Source organism: Emys orbicularis, chromosome 16, assembly GCF_028017835.1.
Source record: "Emys orbicularis isolate rEmyOrb1 chromosome 16, rEmyOrb1.hap1, whole genome shotgun sequence".
NCBI classification, from domain to species: Eukaryota; Metazoa; Chordata; order Testudines; family Emydidae; genus Emys; species Emys orbicularis.
This window is the reverse complement of record NC_088698.1, coordinates 20,580,860-20,599,676: the sequence shown is the minus strand read 5'-3', so window position 1 is coordinate 20,599,676 and position 18,817 is coordinate 20,580,860. Positions and strand designations below refer to the sequence as shown.

At 37.6% G+C, this 18,817-nt stretch overlaps 1 protein-coding gene across 5 annotated transcripts in view; it reads left to right on the top strand.

The window, feature by feature from the left end:
- Positions 1-18,817, top strand: part of SFSWAP (splicing factor SWAP) — a 111,623-nt gene that overhangs the window by 11,865 nt on the left and 80,941 nt on the right. For all 5 annotated transcript variants that reach the window (XM_065417555.1, XM_065417554.1, XM_065417556.1 and 2 more), the window contains exons 4-7: positions 5,130-5,215; positions 8,224-8,449; positions 10,145-10,257; positions 12,881-13,016. In XM_065417555.1, coding sequence (XP_065273627.1) covers positions 5,130-5,215; positions 8,224-8,449; positions 10,145-10,257; positions 12,881-13,016 — 561 coding nt within the window. The remainder of the gene's footprint in view (positions 1-5,129; positions 5,216-8,223; positions 8,450-10,144; positions 10,258-12,880; positions 13,017-18,817) is intronic.

Sequence of the window (18,817 nt, the reverse complement as noted above, 5' to 3'; positions counted from 1 at the left end):
CGGTGCATAGTGTGGACCTGCTCTGGAGATGTATCTACATAGGTCATCAGCAGGCCTGGAACCTAATTTCAAGTCCCTTCTCAAAAGTGTGGGGGCGCCAGAACATTCAAAAGAAAAGGTTGCCAGAAGATTTTAACAGGGGTAAAACAATATGTTTTCCCCTACCCTTATTCCCAGAAATGGCTGAACCATTTTGGCTGAAATTAAAAAAAAAAATGAACAGCCTGAGGCTGCATAGAAAATTTCAGCCCAAATGGTTAGTTTTGCAAAGTTATAAATAACTGAAAACAAGGTCTTATAATGGGAAATGTCAGGCAATCTCAATAGGTCTTGTGCCAGCTCAGCCTATAATATTAAATTCAGAATATTTTTTTATCAGTTCACTAGCCAGTTTCTTTCTATGCCTCTCTGTAGCTAGCTGCATTGCTAGCTACAATATTTTCATTTAGTTGTTATTGGCAAATGGGCTTAAGCCCAAGAAAGTAAAAGTTCTTACTTGTTACCACTTTTTCCTCACATAAGGACTATTTGCTACTCTCACCCATTCTATGATATTTTTTGAGGTTAAATAGATCTGCATTAACATTCACATTCCTGCAAATTCAATTTTAACACATTTATGTTGGAATTAGACTTTACTCTGGAATGTTCTTTTATTAAGTAATCATTGGAGTTTTGGAATTAGCCATCTGTTGGGAAGATGAAGGGGGGGTGTCTGCTGACATTGCCCTGATTGATAGCTCTGCTTCAGTTGCCTCTGTAGCATGAAGAATACTAATGAATTCTAGGGTTGCAAGTGCCTCAAAATAGAGGTTTTGAATGGAAATGCTATCTCAATCATTGCTTTTGTTGGACTAGAATGAAAACTGTTTGTTTTTACTTAAGGGGTGCAATATCCATAGGAATTGCCATGCTGGTTCAGATATGAGGTCCAGTATTTCATCTCTGACATTGGCCAGTGTCATATGCTTTAAAGCAGCAGTTCTCAAACTTTATTGTTTCACATATCACCTTAAAAAAGTGAATGGATGGAACTTGAATTTCATGTACCATAGTACATGTACTGCAGTTAGGGAATCCTTGCTCGAGGGAGGTGCAAGAACCCTGCAGTCGGCAGGTGGGACATAATCACACCACATTAGATCTCATCCTGATATATAATAGAGATTTGCCGAAGCCCCATAGTGGTTTAATATACTTTCCCATATTATCTTAAACTGTTATGGATAACAAGAATGTCTAGAGTCATAAAATATCCAGTGCTTTTTTAAATCTTACTAAGTTCTTGCGGTGACAATCAATTCCACAGGCCCATTGTTTGGAGAAAGTGTTTCCTTTTAGCAGTTTTGAATTTGCTACCTTTTAATTTTATTGAATGTCCCCTTGTTTTGTATTATGAGACAGGCTGAACACAGAAGCGCCTCATCTGCTTTCTCTATTCAGTTCATTATTGTGTATATGTCTATCCTGCCTCCTTTTATCTTTTTTCTATGGGATTTATTTACCTATCTTTTCATTGATTCAGTGATCATATGACGTAACATTCTTGTAGCCCTTCTTCCAAACCCCAACCCTTTACTTTTAAAGCAGCACATCCAAATACAACTTCAGTGCACATTGTGAATAACTCCGCATTTTAATATCATGCCACTTTGAATTTTATTTTACTTTCAGTTACTATAGATAGTTTTCAAGCATCTCAAGGGAGCCCAGCTTTAACCAAGGAACTGTGGTTTAGCATTCTTACAGCAGAATTAGCATTGATCATGTTGAATCAGTGTCATTGGAGAATGTTTTACTTCACTATTTTAAAAAACACTTAAGCTCCACTCCAGCTTTCCTAAATGTTATTTCTAGCATGCTTGATTCTCCTTTCCTCTCCATAATATCAGTAAATTGATGTTTAATATAGATAACGAAAGACTTAAAATCCACTTTTTCCTCATGGTGTACACTTTTGTCTTTGTAGTTGAGTGTAAACAAATTACTCTAATTTCATTTATTGTATTGTTGAGCTAGTTCAGAACTGAACTCTTTTTCAGAATACTTTCAGTTCATCACGACAACGGTTTATTAGGAAGTTTTAGTGTAAGGAACAAACAGAAATCTCAATCTTGCTTGGTAGAAAAGCTGTGCCTGGTTAAAGCTGTTGATCTGACTTACTCTTAAAGTGGTATTTCTTCTAATGGAAAAAACATCAGAGAGCTCTTACATTCTCTTACTCAGTGTTCAAGTTTTGGGTTTTTTTAAAAACATCTTTAAAAAAGCCCTCCTTGAATACTGGTATGATTTCTGTCAAAAAGAAAACATAACACCTCCCTTCCTCCCCCTTCCCCCGCACCGAATTCTTCTTTGATGAAGTTGAAATACCTTTAAAATTTTATAATGCTAGAGTACATTGCATCAGATCTTGCACTGCACTTTCAGAGTCAGTACCACTGAAGGGAAACAGATGTTCTTAAGGCAGTTCATTAAAATGGAATCCTGACAGCGAACTCACTTGTTTAAATGTACCTTGCGCAAAATGCTTTTGTAGAAACAAACGGAGGTAGCAAAGTAGATTTTCTTGGAAAAGGGCAGACAGTTGTTATAGCAGATGAAAAGATCTATCTTCTGTAATTTGCTGTATTTTTACCGTGCTATGAATTTTCAACAGAATGGTGCAATTAAGATTTCCCTTAATGTTGACTTGTGAATTGTAAACATGCCATATTTACAAGTCAGCATGGAGCAGAAATTAGTTATTGGAGTTGGATTATATACACCAGTGTAACCTGTTAATGTGAATTTGAGCAATCACTTTAAAGAAAGCGATTTTAATCTAGTTCTGTTTTGGAAAAGTACATAACAAGCTCATTACTTTAAAAAGCCAGTTAATCACAATTACAAATTTACAACTCTTTGCTAGTGTCAAGATGTAGCCTAAACTTCCTTAGTGTAACTTTGCTTCCACTTCAGGATCTTGTTTTTCTTATCTGGAACATTTGACCTAAAATCCCCTATACTTTCCCACTCATTTAAAAAAAAAAAAGTCTATAATTTATTTTGGAGTTTTTTGTAATTGCCCGTTCTGAACTATGGATGCCAAATAAAGCAAATAATTTGTAGGTCACGAACCTGTAACAGACTTCGACCCCGATCCTGCTGACTTTCCACACAAATAATAAAGTAGTCAGCAAAGCTATCATATCTGCATCCCATCAAACATGTCTTCCCTAGAGGCCTGAACAAAGTGGACTTTCAGTGCCTCCCCTGAAGGGTTCTTATTTTCACAGAAGTTTTATACTTTCCTATTCTGCCCCTTCTTTCTTTGTTATTTCCACCATAAAGTAATCTATTTTTATTTGGATTAAAGTTTGTATCAGAGGGTTATTTTATTCAGAATGAAATACCTCAATTAACCGTTTATTTTCTGGATTTTTTTGATGTACATCTAGTACAGTAAATGACAGATTGCCGTTTGCTGCAGGATAGTATGGAGGAGCAACACTCGCTTCAATTCTAAAGATTACTAAATAGAATAGCATTTTAATGTTGCAGTCATGCTCTTCTTTGTACTTTATTTTTTAATACTTTCATATCTTAAAGTAAGTTAATTTTCAAAAATGGTATTATACAATCAAATGGACAAAACATATTTTTTCTAAGATTTATTAAATATACAGTACAAATAAATGTCCTGTTTTGCTTCCTTTTTTTATATTTGTGAAAAATAAAGTTTGTATAATGTAAATCTATTAAATATCTACAGTTTTATTCCAAAACTCAATATGAAATGAAAGGAGCGGAGGGGAAGGAGACAATTACAATTCAGAGAGGGATGAGAATTGTAAGAGATTAAATATCTTTTCTTGAATCTTCCACTTAAAGTATGTTCAGCTAGAGGGAAATGTTACCAGTGTGGCCTACAGCTGTTTGAAATCAGACCAGCATGTCTCCATGCATCTTTCTCTAATGTGTGAAACTGTGTAGCATTAACATATCCTAGTAGAGGAGAACTGTTGCATTTTTATATATATATCTGCTTTGTTTATCTCTTCATATTAGCAGTATTGCACATTATTTTTCATAGGTCACTGAAGCTAAACACCAATAATAAAATATTGAACCTCACTCTGTTGGTTGACCTGCTTGGAAGTACAAAAATAAAATGCTGTGTATGTTGTCCATTTTCTCATTCAGTCTTTCTCATTGTTTGCATTCTCTAGTTTGTCAAGGTGAGAGTGGATTCAGTCATGTCTTGAAGCTATTTAAGTCTAAACTAGTAAAGTGTGGAGCCTACTAAAACAACTACTAGTTAAAATACACATTTTCTGTGCAAACAGTAACTACATTTTAATAAAGTAAATATTTAGTAGAGGGCAAACGTTTTTAGTCACACATACTTATATTATTCCAGATAATGGAAAGCAATAGAAACTCACCTTTGTGTTTTAAAAAAACAAAACAAAAAACACTTCCCCCCCCCCCCCCCCCACATTCATGCTTGTCCTGATCCTGCAATGCATTGCATATGGGTGGACATCTGTGTCCAGAGCCTTATTGAAGTTAATGAGATTACTCATGTGAGTAATTTGCACATGTACATAAATGTTAGTGGTATTGGGAACATAGGAGCTCTACAACTTGCCTAGTCGCAGAAAGGAAACATCTCTGTTCACTGCGTTGAAAAATTGTCCCTTAATTTTGGAAGAGAAAAACTTATTTAAAAAAATAGACATAGCAAAGTGTTTCAAGATATAATGAAAGTTGCCTGCAATATCAGACTTGTTTATGTTCAGTACTGGATCAGGAGTTGATGATTTGTCAGATATTGGACCTTTAATAAGCCATTGGTACAATATCCTATAAATCAAGCCCTGGTCCAGTGCTTAATATAAGCAAGTTCCATATTGCAGAAAAAAGCACGATAGTAATTAGCATAACTTGATTCAGTGCCTTTGGAATCACTTCATGGTGAGTAGTGCAAATACTTTCAGCACTTGTCCTGGCCCAGCAGTTAGAGAATTCTGATTCTTTGAACCACAGATCCTATCAGTATTCCTTATTTATAATTTTAATACATATTTTGTATGTCTAATTTTTGACTAGTTCTGTACTGTAGCATTTCACTTTGTCATTTACTGTAGAAGCAGCTCAGGCAGAAAATGTCGAAGAAAATGAAGAACCTTTCATTGCTCCCTTGGGACTGAGTGTACCTCCTGATGTAGAACTGGTATGTGTGTATATTTAATACTGCCTTTATTGCTATAAAGTTTTATGGCCGTTCATAAGGTTTTAACTGCATTTTCCCATTGACTTTGAGTTAAAATCTACCTAGCTATTTTAAAATTAGTGGGTTAATTTAAACTGACCACGGTAATATGGAATTAGAACTGTCATATTTTACTTGCTCCATTGAAAAGAGTGTAATTTTTGTTGTAATGTGCTTTTAGCATCACTTACAGTATTGATTAAAGTACTCTGGAAGAAAACGTAATTGTTTTTGTAGTATTTATTTTTAAAATTGCAAAATGCATCAGCCAACAAACAAGGTTATCTGCTTATAAAATGGCAAACTTTTGCAAATTCTTTGAAATAAAAGCATAAAGAACCACATTAATATAATTTTTATCTATCTTTTCATTTGGAACAAAGATAAAACCTTGAGCAAAAGTATATTTAAGTTCAACTTATTTTACAAAAAAGAGGAAAAAATTAAAAATAGGGCTTGCACTAAGTAAGCGAACATCAACTATAGCCATGTTAAAGAGCACTTCTATGAAGGAGTGATGAAAAATTAATAAATGTTAAGAAATATATCCCTTTATTTTGGGAACATCAGAACCACAGAAGTTTTATTTTCATTCAGTGTTGTCACCACAATCCATGCAATGTAATTTTTGAACTTGATACAATTTACCTATTTTCTATAAAACGTAGGCTGAATCAACTCTTCCTTCTTCACGGAAGTTTGATTTCACTGAAGTGAGGTACCATTGATGCTTGACTACATTTGTAAATGTTTGGAATTCAATATGTTTCATGTTTTATATAAACAGACATTTTTATGATATAAACAATTCCTGTGTATTATAGAATGTTTTGAAAATGTTTCTGTGGAGTTGCCTCAGCTCAGAGGCAACAGATTACTTAGCAATTTGCTGATGAGCTCTTAATTGGCAAAAATTACTAGAATTCTGAGTAAACACTGTATTACTAGTACAATAAATACTGGAACACACAGTATACCATAGCTTTGTCTTCATTAGGTATTCATTGAAGGATTTCATCCTGTTTAATGTTGGTATCATGTGGTACATATCAGAGCTATTCATTTAACAGATCTTATATCCTTGTTTTACAATTTGAATTTTTTGTTTGATTGATTTCATGTTTTTTCCAAAGGTTTCTTTGAAATGTTTATGTAATGAAACTACGGTAGACGTATAATAATGTGCCATAAGTATATTCCTTCAGTGCAGTTGTCTTTGCAGTAGGGGTTCTTTGTTATAAATGTTGGAGGTTGAGTTGCTGTCAGTGGTGGAACCCTATTCAATTGTATTTTCCTATTGGTACATTAAATCCAGATGAACTACTCTGATCACAGTGGAATCTCTTCATTCTGGGCTCTCCATTTCTCTCCCCTCTCTTTTTTCTCACCTGGTAGACTGCAGTTGTGATACTGCTCTTTGCTTTTATGAGGGCATACAGATGGCTGATGATGGTGTGCCTCCAAGGACCCTCTAGAAGTTGCTAGGGTCCTCTGTTAAGTTTGTGACATGTGCCAAGTGTCATGAGTCCATTTATCAAAAAATCCAAGGTTACTATCCAAAATGCAAGCTTTCTATTTTTTCAGAGTTATTGTCAATCCCAAACCCCATTTTTAAAAATAAATTTTATTTTACAGGCCAGTAGTACTAATAATCTCAGTAATAACTTTCCCTGTCAGCATAGTAGTAATTAATCATAGCATATATTTTTCAGTAGCTTGTTATGAAGGGATACCATTAATTTATCTAGTGTATTTTAAGAAAGAGTTAAAAATAAGTTTGATACATCCCCTGCGTTTTGAGTTCTCCTGCTGATACTTATGGTTTCGATAATATTTTCCTGTTCTGTTTCTCTTGCCTGTTGCTGCTCAAAAGGGCCACCAGAGATCAACTGATTAAATGATTTCATTGTGAAACTGGCTATGCACATAGTTCTGTCAGATACACAAGTAAAGAAACTGATACTGTAGAGAGAACTTCTTTGCTAACTTTTAATTATAATAATCTCAGGTGTTCCTTGTAACAGTTGGGGAAAACATTAGACAAAAGTGTGATTATTTTTCAAGTTAATATTTTAATAAAGACTTTGGTAGAAATAAACTTGCCAAAATAAAGGTCCTTTGTGTTTACATCACCTTGAAACAAAAATATTTTTCCACGTTTAAACAAATGGCACCAATCTTAATAATATGGTTTGCCTTAGCTGTTTTGAAATGGAATCTTGCTATGCTCTACTCAGATTTCTGTATCTGTCTGTTGGTGCAAAAAATGTAACCACATTAATGGTTCATTCTATGTTTTATCTAGTTCTTAGGTATCAATAATTATTTTAATTGTAGAAATTCATCATGTGCAGTTAAGAAAAAATAGACTTAGCCAAGTAGCAAATTAAATAAAGACAGTGAGCAGTACTGTTTATGAAGCATTTCAATTCTTAAATTACGTTCTTGTTCTCCAGACGGTTTGATTTTATTTGAAAGGGTGGGGGGCAGCTTTCATTAGTCCTCAGTAGTGGGTGAAAATGATGTAGTGCTGTTTAGCTTTATTCCTTGAAAAAAGCATTCAAACTTTGATATGTTTGACTGTGGTTGATTGTGGCAGCACAGAAGAATTGCAGTTCAGAGGACACTGCTCAGATACAGTTTCCTGGAGGAAGTCTTGCTACTTAATATCTATCTCTCTACCAGTCTAGGACACTATTTGCATACTTTGAGAGTGTTGTTAATTGCCCATAGCAGAAATAATGGTAACTGTGTTGAGAGAGACAGAGTTGAGAGTGGGAGAAGTTTACAGGAAGGAAACATGGTGAATCTTCAGGGTTTCTTCAGATATGGAAGCCGAGGAAGCTTCTTCCAGATATGGAAGCTCTTCTTTTGTTTTAACTCTAGCCAGGCGTCTCACTAATTTACTTAATTGTTCATGGATTGATTAGTAAAATGTGTTCATAAGTATTTTTATTTTGTTCCCATAGCCACCAACTGCAAAAATGCATGCAATTATAGAGCGTACTGCAAATTTTGTGTGCAAGCAGGGAGTTCAGTTTGAGATTATGCTGAAAGCCAAGCAAGCTCGCAATTCTCAGTTTGACTTCTTGCGATTCGATCACTACCTCAACCCCTATTACAAACTCATTCAGAAGGCTATGAAGGAGGGACGATATGCTGCTCCTTCAGAAAACAAAATGGAAGAAAAAAAGAGTAAGTTATTGTTTGATATAAAATACGTCTTGATCATGTGTGGTTTTATAAATGTTCTCTGCTTTATTTTGCAAAAATGAGGCAATTACCTGAACTGGAATAAGGCAGGGCCACATGGGAGTTACTACATTCTGTCTATGTAAATTACTCCAGCAGTTTCATTTGGGTAAGGTGGTGATCACTTCCTGTCCTCAACTATTGTGCATTGCTGCTGTGTACTTTAGCAGTGGCTGCTTATTACCTCAGAAGTGGCTGAATATCATGGGTACATGAAGTGATCACAGTATATAGCCTGCTTTTGGATGAAAGTTTCACATATTTGTAAAAATGCTATTGTTTGCTTTTCTTTCTGCACCTTTCTGGTAGCATTTGCTTTTTGTAGAATTAATTGCGCGATACTGTGTTTTCTAAATCTTGTGCAAATGTAAAAGAACTGAAGTCTTCATTGAATTATTTATTGATCTTTGTTTCCTGAAAGGGGAATACATTGGGTAGAGGGGGAGCAGGGCAATCACTGAGAAAGCATTCAGCTAATTAGTACACAGGAAATAATGGTTTACTTAATGTTGACAACTTCAAGTTATATGTAGCACCAGTATGTGTGAGCTGCAATATTCGCAAGTAAAATTTTAGGAATATGTAAGTAGTACTGTAAAAATAAAGTAATTTAAAAATCTGCCGTGCACACACGCACCCTCACTTTAATATGGAATGTTCACTCTACAAAGAAGAAAAGAAATAATAAACAGCCACATTTTATTTTTTTTGGAGTGTTGGCATGTTAGTAGGACAATACTCTGTCGTCCTATAATTGAGATTGATAAGGTGCCTCAGGACAAAGGAAGTCTACTTTTACAGCAAAATAATTTTAAAAAATCTCTAAAGGGAGAACATTTTATATTATTCAGATCTAAGAGCTGCTGTGGTCTTGGAGCACCTATAATAAATTCTATTCGCTTATAAATTCTATTAGTCCATTGGAAAATTACCCCATGCAACTAAATATTAGTCTTAATTTGATAGCTAACCGTGCCTGTTTGTGTCTCTCGTTTTTAGTAGTCTGCCTGTAAGACAGTAAACGGTTTTAAGACTTCAGTTTGTCCAATAGATTAATAATTTATGATAGCCAGTAATGCTACTGTGCCTCTTCTGTTTTAACCCTTTTTTCAGGGTTTAATTATCTGTAGCCGTGGGTTTGGCCTACACTATTGAAACAACTTAAAACATAAAGCCTTCAACCATGTATACAAGTGAGAGTGGAAATTTACTTTGCACATAAATTTCATTTGAACTTGAACTGCTATAAATTATGCCTGTTCAAATATGTACATATCTGTCTGGCATTATGTAAATAATGCCAACTTTTAAATGGTCACAAGAGAACATTTTAATTGTATTGTGTAATAGTTTAGTTTGTCAAGATTCATTAGGCTTTTCATTTTTGTTCTGTAGCTGTTACTGAAAATAAAAGGAGATACAAAATACCAGATTTAAAGAAGTCAAAGTTCATTCACACATTAGAATTTCTATAGGTTATTCCTTGAATGACTGAGTTTCTTAAAGCCATAGTTTCTAACGGTGTTCAAAATTAACTTTACTCCTGCTCCCTTTCTCCCTACCTGACACCTCTTAAAATGGCAAGAGAGAGAGAAATCGAACTAAAATCCCCCCCTCTAAACATTGGCTTTTATGTAGATTCAAAAGTTAATTCTGATGAAGAGGAGGATGACGATGATGAAGATGGCAACTACCTGCATCCGAGTCTCTTTGCCTCAAAAAAGTGCAATAGACTTGAAGAGCTTATGAAGGTAAGCCCTCTGGAGAATGGACTATCTCTTGTTCTCTTTGTAGAATACCTATCACAGTGGGTGGGGTCCTGGTACATGACTTGGGTTGCAAGGTGCTACTGTAATACAAATTACTACTACTACTACTACTAATAAAAGGTATTTGACCATATTAAAACTACTCTTCTAGGTTGTAATGCTTCAAGTTGCAAGTTCTGATTTGTATACAGTACAGTCTTTGTAATGCCGTACTTCCCTTGCTTTGTTGACACAACCGGAAAAAATAGAGCCTACATATTGGTAAAAACTTTGGAATATATAACTTTTGTGCTTCAGTTTTCCTGCCTCATGCTTTCTTAATTTCCTGGACACCCTTGCTAATTGCCAAGATTGGTAGTTTGAATAGTTCTATTCCCTCACAACCAGCCTTCTCCTCTATTTTATTTTATAGTGAAGTAGTTGTGCTGAAATTGTGACATACTTTTAATGACAAAAATCTTATGTCCTAGCACAAGGTCGAGCAGCTTAAGAAGCTGGGTTGTGAAGGAGAAACTTCTCCATCGCAGATCTGCTACAGTATCACAGTTGATTTAGAAAATTATTGGGGAAAAATTTGCTTTTTATTTTCAAGTTAGGTTTGCCCTATTAGGAAAATAGTTTAACATTTATTTCCTGATCACTTGAATAAAAAAATCCTACATGAACCCTGACATGTAAATCATATTATTTTTAGCAGTCTACTTTTATCTTTGAGGTGTTCTGGCTTTGAATACACCTTTTTCTGTTGCATAACAATAAAGGATGGTTTCCATATTAACTATATATCGGCGATAAACAGTTCTTTAAGAGATCCTGTCCCTTCATACATTGTCTCAACTTAATGTTTTCTTTTTACACTTTAATAGAATCCTAGTATCTAATGATGGTTTAATTGAATGACTTTTTGACAATTAAAAGTTATCCATTTATTGTCTTATTTTTACAAGATTGTTAAGCATTTTTGTTTCCTTTATTTATTCAAGATACCTGGCTAATGGTAATGGCATAAACAGCTAAAAGAACATAATGGAGACTAATCTTTCACTTATATTTTTGAGGATGTTCAAGGAAATGGTAAAAATGCTAACTGGCCAATAATAAAAAACCCTGTCTGGGATGATTTAGTTGCTTTGAGCAGGGGATTGGACTAGATGACCTCCCGAGGTCTCTTCCAACCCTAATCGTCTATAAAAAATACCTCATATTTTCACAAGACCCACCATTGATATTTAATACTAGCTTTGATGGAATGTTACTTGTAAGGCAGCTACAGAATTCCTCATCTTACAGATTTATTTAAAAATATACAAATACAGTAACTCCTCACTTAAAGTCGTCGCAGTTAACGTTGTTTCATTGTTACGTTGCTGATTAGTTAGGGAACATGCTCGTTTAAAGTTGTGCAATGCTCTCTTCTAACGTCGTTTGGCAGCTGCCTGCTTTGTCCACTGCTTGCAGGAAGAGCAGCCCGTTGCAGCTAGCTGGTGGGGGCTTGGAACCAGGGTTTACCGGCAGCCCCCCTATCAGCTCCCCCTATCAGCTTCCCGCTCCCCGCTCCCCTAAGTTCCCTGTGCTGCAGCCGCCCAGCAGGCTATCAATTGCCAGCAGTTCAGCTGTCTCTCCCCCCACTGCCATGTGCTGCTCCTGCCTTCTGCCCTGGAGTTGCTACCAGAGACTCCTGCTTGCTGTGCAGGGGGGCGGGGGGGGAGAGGATGGGGGCTAATGTCAGGGTGTCCCCCTGCTCCTGCACCCCATTTACCCCTTCTCCATATAGAGCAGGGTGGGGACACGGACGGAGAGAGACATAGAGAGCTTGGGGCAGCAGCTGCTGTCTCAACTTCCTGATTCACTTAAAGACAATGCACTTAAGAGTGGGTCAGCTTACTTAAAGGGGCAGTGTGCATCTCTCTCTCTCTCCCACACACAAGGTGTGTGTCTGTCTCTGTATGCTATGCTGTCTCCCCTCTCTCGTGTTTGTGCTGCCTTGTGTGAGAGGCTACATTAACAACGTGTTAACCCTTGAGGGCTAAGCTAAGTGCTAGTTCATCATTTAGCAGCAAGGCATTCCTTGGGAAATATCCCTCCCTCTTTCACCCTCTTAACTTCACCACCTCAACCAAGCTTCACAATCATCATAACTGTGAACAGTATTAAATTGTTTGTTTAAAACATATAGTGTGTGTATATCTATATAATATATAGTTTTTTTGTCTGGTGAAAAAAATTTCCCTGGAACCTAAATCCCCCCCTCCCCCCCCATTTACATTAATTCTTATGGGGAAATTGGATTTGCTTAACATCGTTTCGCTTAAAGTTGCATTTTTCAGAACTTAAATACAACATTAAGCGAGGAGTTACTGTATGCTGTTTTATCATTCTTACTGCTCACTTCAGGTTGAGAGCCAGGGTGACGTAAAAGGTATAAGACTTGTGTTCTGAACAGTGTGTCAGTATTTCTCTAAAGCATAACAATGAGGCATTCTGAAGTCATTGGGGAAAGGAGGTGTTAAATTGCTGTTCTTCGTCCTCAAATTCAGAAGTTCTAAATGCTTATACTTATAATTGTTGATCAAGTGTTAAATTGATGTCATTACAATTTCTGCAGCCTTTAAAAGTGGTGGATCCTGATCATCCACTTGCAGCACTTGTCCGCAAAGCTCAGTCTGACAATAACTCATCTACCCCACAATCAGCAGATAGTGCAGCCATACAGACATCACAGGCGGACTATCCTGCAGATTGTAAGTACATTGTGATACAAAGATTATAGTAAATGTGAGAATTGTCCTCTTTATAGATGAAAGTAATGAGAGGTGATAGTATTGATCTATCTTTCCAGATGGATAGTCCTTTTATCTAAGGAGTGGTAACTTTCCAGTGTAAGTTTTACACCAAGAACATTATTTTTCTGGTATCTTAATTAAGCCTTGAAGAGGTTCTGTTTGTTTTTATTTTGAGAGAAAATGGAATTTCTTTTATACCATATAATTCCAGGAGTCACAAATCCAGTACCTGTACCTGATTTCCTAGGGAGTGTGGGCATATGGGATCTCAAGATCAAGCCCGGTGCTTTCTTGCACTGCCATATAGTTGGTAGTAATTTATCTTGTGGGATCGCTTAATAAAGAACGGAAATTACTTGGATTTATACTAGGTCCGTAGTATATGCAGATGGGTGTCTAGTAGGAATGAAACAAATCTTTCTTTAATGTGTTCAGTATGAAGTACACTAGAAATATTGCACATATACATTAGTTATGCCATCAGTGTTGTGGGTGCTCACATAGTAACAATAGAAAGAAATGCCTCTTCCCACCTCTGGACACTTCCATTCCATGGTTTCATCACCCCCTAATTGAGGTCACTCCGGTCCACTTCATTCTGTGTAGGATTGACTAATGCATTTGAAACTACAGCTTATTTAGCATCCACCAAATTGCTTTGTGGACAAGAAAGACCAACATGAACATCTCACACCAGGCCTCCTGTGAGCTTCTCAAGCTCAGTGTCCAGTTCCAGATTCAGTTCAAAGTGCTGGTGCTACTCCGCAACAAGTACTCCACTGGGTTGAGGCCTACTTATTTTAGAGACAGATGAACGTATTAATAGAGAGAGAGAGACTGAATGCTCTGTTAATTGCTGATGATTGAATCAGAAATGGTCAATCTTCATGCTATCTCAGTTGCTGACATGGGCCAGTTCCATTTCCTTGTCGGTCACTCTTACCAGAGGACAAATTTCAAGGAGATTCAGAGGACAGTTACTGTTGTAAGATCAGTCATGTTACTAAATTTAATGTTACGCAAAACTCTTGGAGTTTATAACCTGTGCATGTTACTATTTTTTCCAGACTCAAAATGAGAACCACAGTAGCTGTTGCAAACAATGTACTTGTCCCACCAACAAGATACCCATTCCCTGCCGGCTGTGCTTCATGATGTTCTGGTGGACAGTCTCAGAGAACACCTGATAGGTGTACTATTTTCTCATCCTCCTGCTAGTGTTGTCACAAATGCATCTGCAACTGCTATTTTTTGATTGGCTAAATTGATCAGTTTGCTCAGAATATCCCCAAATGCAGTGACTGGCTGTCCGCATGACCCAACTTGTTCAGTGCCTCCCAGCATAAATTTCAAGTGATTACCCTGGAAAGTATAAGAAGTACAGTTTTTTAAAAAATCTGTGCCTGAATAAGAGAGGCTTTATAAATTTGAAATAAGATCTCTTTTGAGCCTGGGAAATAGAAAACTTTGAGAAAGAAAGTTATTTATTTTGAACGTACCTATGAACAGGGAATTAGAACCTGTGAAGTGTTTTCTGTATTACCTGTCTCTCTTGATCACCTTTTGTCCATGAGTGGGACAAGATTAATCAGCTGAGAACCAGAGAATTGGCACTGTGTAAAGTTTTACCTCTCCAGTTTTCTGCTCATTTGCCACCATAAAAACAACCAACCCTTGCTTGTCTCCCTGTAGAAACATTCTAGTTTGGAAAGGACAAATACTATCGTTCACGGCCTTCCTTATGGAACTCACTTTTTATCAGAATAGTGCAGATGTTTGTGAATGTGGCACAGCTTGTTAACTACCATCAACTACTATGATATATTTATAAGCCTGTGGTGATTTAGGATCTGCCAGGTTTGCAAGGTGGGAGACTTTTTTGAAAGGTGGTTCAATGCATTAGAGTGAAACTGCAAAATAGTTATACAGGCTGCATGCTCAAAGGTAGACTATCTTACACATAAACGCTGTTTGTTATTGTGTACCATGTTATTTGTGCTATGCTTTTGAACGGTTTTGAAGAGGTTTGAGTATTGACTTTGCTAAAGGAATCAGAGTGTAAAACACTGCATAAGGTTCTTTGTGTTTTGGTTTTATTTTGATTATGGGTTTGTTTGTTTGTTTTTTATTCTCCACACCCCCGATTTCCAAAAATATGGCTTTGGAGAAGAATTAGTTAATTTGCTTTCAATTTGATCTGCTTTTAGTGTAGCTCCACAAGAAATACTTACTGTAAATGCACTCTGGCAGCGCTTTAATGCCAGCAAGCCTCATTAAATACTCAGCTCATTATGCTTGGTTTCCCTCTTTGATTTATTGTATACATTTAAAGAAAGCAGCTCTAACCATGGGTTGTATATGAGCATTGACTCCATCTTCCTATGATCAGTCTACTTTTCAATAGACCAAATGCACAGAGTTGCTGCCTAAATGGCTTCAAGCTTTTATCAAACAAAGTAAAGCAGTTACCCAGGTTTAAATAATTTCTGAAGTGTTTTTAGTGATCATAATGTAACTTGGTCTTTTTTGGTAGTAAAAATTATCTGGTAAATTGTTCAAAAAGGGCATAAAGCTTACCTTTGCATAGTATTATAAGGCTTTTTTTATTGCAGCTATTGATAATTAATTTAAATTAAAATTATTTGTATTTATAAATCCCCATCCAACTTGGAAGAAATAAAACCACCAATTAAAAAAGAAAATAGCAATGTCTTAATAAAACAGGAGTACTTGTGGCACCTTAGAGACTAACAAATTTATTTCAGCATAAGCTTTCGTGGGCTACAACCCACTTCTTCGGATGCATATAGAGTGAACCATATATTGAGGAGATATATATACACACACATACAGAGAGCATGAACAGGTGGGAGTTGTCTTACCAACTCTGAGAGGCCAATTAAGTAAGAGAAAAAAAACTTTTGAAGTGATAATCAAGATGGCTCAGTACAGACAGTTTGATAAGAAGCAAGTGTGAGAATACTTACAAGGGGAGATAGATTCAATGTTTGTAATGGCTCAGCCATTCCCAATCCCTATTTAGCCCTGAGTTGATTGTGTCTAGTTTGCATATCAATTCCAGCTCAGCAGTCTCTCCTTGGAGTCTGTTTTTGAAGTTTTTCTGTTTTAAGATAGCCACCCGCAGGTCTGTCAAAGAATGGCCAGACAGGTTAAAGTGTTCTCCCACTGGTTTTTGAGTATTATGGTTCCTGATGTCAGATTTGTGTCCATTAATTCTTTTGCGTAGAGACTGTAAAAAATCCATTACAATCTACATATCACACAGACTATGCTGAGAGACTGTGTCACACACTCTCAAAGAAACTGCAAAACCACCTGATCAGCATCCTATACAACAAACAGGGAAAGATTAAGAATGAGCTCTCAAAACTGGATACTCTCATAAGAAACCAACCTTCCACACAAACTTCCTCATGGATAGACTTTACAAAAACTAGACAAGCCATTTACAAGACAAACTTTGCCTCTCTACAAAGGAAAAAGGACACTAAACTATCTAAACTGCTACATGCCACAAGGAGCCACAACAGTAGTTCCCTTAACCCACCCAGCAATATTGTTAACCTTTCCAGCTATACTCTTAGCCCAGCAGAAGAGTCTGTCCTATCTCGGGGCCTCTCCTTTTGTCCCTCCAGACCCACGAACATGATACAGTTCTGCGGTGACCTAGAATCCTACTTTCGACGTCTCCGACTCAAAGAATATTTCCAACATACCTCTGAACAGCATACTAACCCACAGAATCCCCCCTACCAGCACTACAAACAAAAGGATTCTGCGTGGACTCCTCCGGACGGTCGAAACAACAGACTGGATTTCTACATAGATTGCTTCCGTCAACGTGCAAAGGCTGAAATTGTGGATAAGCAACATCACTTGCCCCATAACCTCAGCCATGCTGAACACAACGCCATCTACAGCCTCAGAAACAACCCTGACATCATTATCAAAAAGGCTGACAAAGGAGGTGCTGTCGTCATCATGAATAAATTGGAATATGACCAAGAGGCTGCTAGACAGCTCTCTAACACCACATTCTACAGGCCATTATCCTCTGATCCCACTGAGGATTACCTAAAGAAACTACACCATCTGCTAAAAAAACTCCCTGACAAAGCACAGGAACAAATCTGTACAGACACATGCCTAGAACCCCGACCAGGGACATTCTATTTGCGCTGGAGAGGTTTTAGTTGGGGGCTGAAGGTGACAGCTAGTGGTGTTCTGTTATTTTCTTTGTTGGCCCTGTCTTGTAGGAGGTGACTTCTGGGTACTCGTCTGGCTCTGTCAATCTGTTTTTTCACTTCAGCAGGTGGGTATTGTAGTTTTAAGAATGCTTGATAGAGATCTTGTAGGTGCTTGTCTCTATCTGAGGGATTGGAGCAAATGCGGTTATATCTTAGAGCTTGGCTGTAGACAATGGATCGTGTGGTGTGTCCTGGATGGAAGCTGGAGGCATGTAGGTAAGTGTAGCAGTCAGTAGGTTTCCGGTACAGGGTGGTATTTATGTGACCATCGCTTATTAGCACAGTAGTGTCCAGGAAATGGACCGCTTGTGTGGATTGATCTAGGCTGAGGTTGATGGTGGGATGGAAATTATTGAAATCATGGTGGAATTCCTCAAGGGCTTCTTTTCCATGGGTCCAGATGATGAAGATGTCATCAATGTAGCGCAAGTAGAGTAGGGGCGTTAGGGGACGAGAGCTAAGGAAGCGTTGTTCTAAGTCAGCCATAAAAATGTTGGCATACTGTGGGGCCATGCGGGTACCCATAGCAGTGCCGCTGACTTGAAGGTATATATTGTCCCCAAATGTGAAATAGTTGTGGGTGAGGACAAAGTCACAGAGTTCAGCCACCAGGTTAGCTGTGACATTATCAGGGATACTGTTCCTGATAGCTTGTAGTCCATCTGTGTGTGGAATATTGGTGTAGAGGGCTTCTACGTCCATAGTGGCCAGGATGGTGTTTTCTGGGAGATCACCGATGGATTCTAGTTTCCTCAGGAAGTCAGTAGTATCTCGAAGATAGCTAGGAGTGCTGGTAGCGTAGGGTCTGAGGAGAGAGTCCACATAACCAGACAAGCCTGATGTTAGGGTGCCAATGCCTGAGATGATGGGGCGTCCAGGATTTCCAGGTTTATGGATCTTGGGTAGCAAATAGAATGTCCCTGGTCGGGGTTCTAGGCATGTGTCTGTACAGATTTGTTCCTGTGCTTTGTCAGGGAGTTTTTTTAGCAGATGGTGTAGTTTCTTTAGGTAATCCTCAGTGGGATCAGAGGATAATGGCCTGTAGAATGTGGTGTTAGAGAGCTGTCTAGCAGCCTCTTGGTCATATTCCAATTTATTCATGATGACGACAGCACCTCCTTTGTCAGCCTTTTTGATAATGATGTCAGGGTTGTTTCTGAGGCTGTAGATGGCGTTGTGTTCAGCATGGCTGAGGTTATGGGGCAAGTGATGTTGCTTATCCACAATTTCAGCCTTTGCACGTTGACGGAAGCAATCTATGTAGAAATCCAGTCTGTTGTTTCGACCGTCCGGAGGAGTCCACGCAGAATCCTTTTGTTTGTAGTGCTGGTAGGGGGGATTCTGTGGGTTAGTATGCTGTTCAGAGGTATGTTGGAAATATTCTTTGAGTCGGAGACGTCGAAAGTAGGATTCTAGGTCACCGCAGAACTGTATCATGTTCGTGGGTCTGGAGGGACAAAAGGAGAGGCCCCGAGATAGGACAGACTCTTC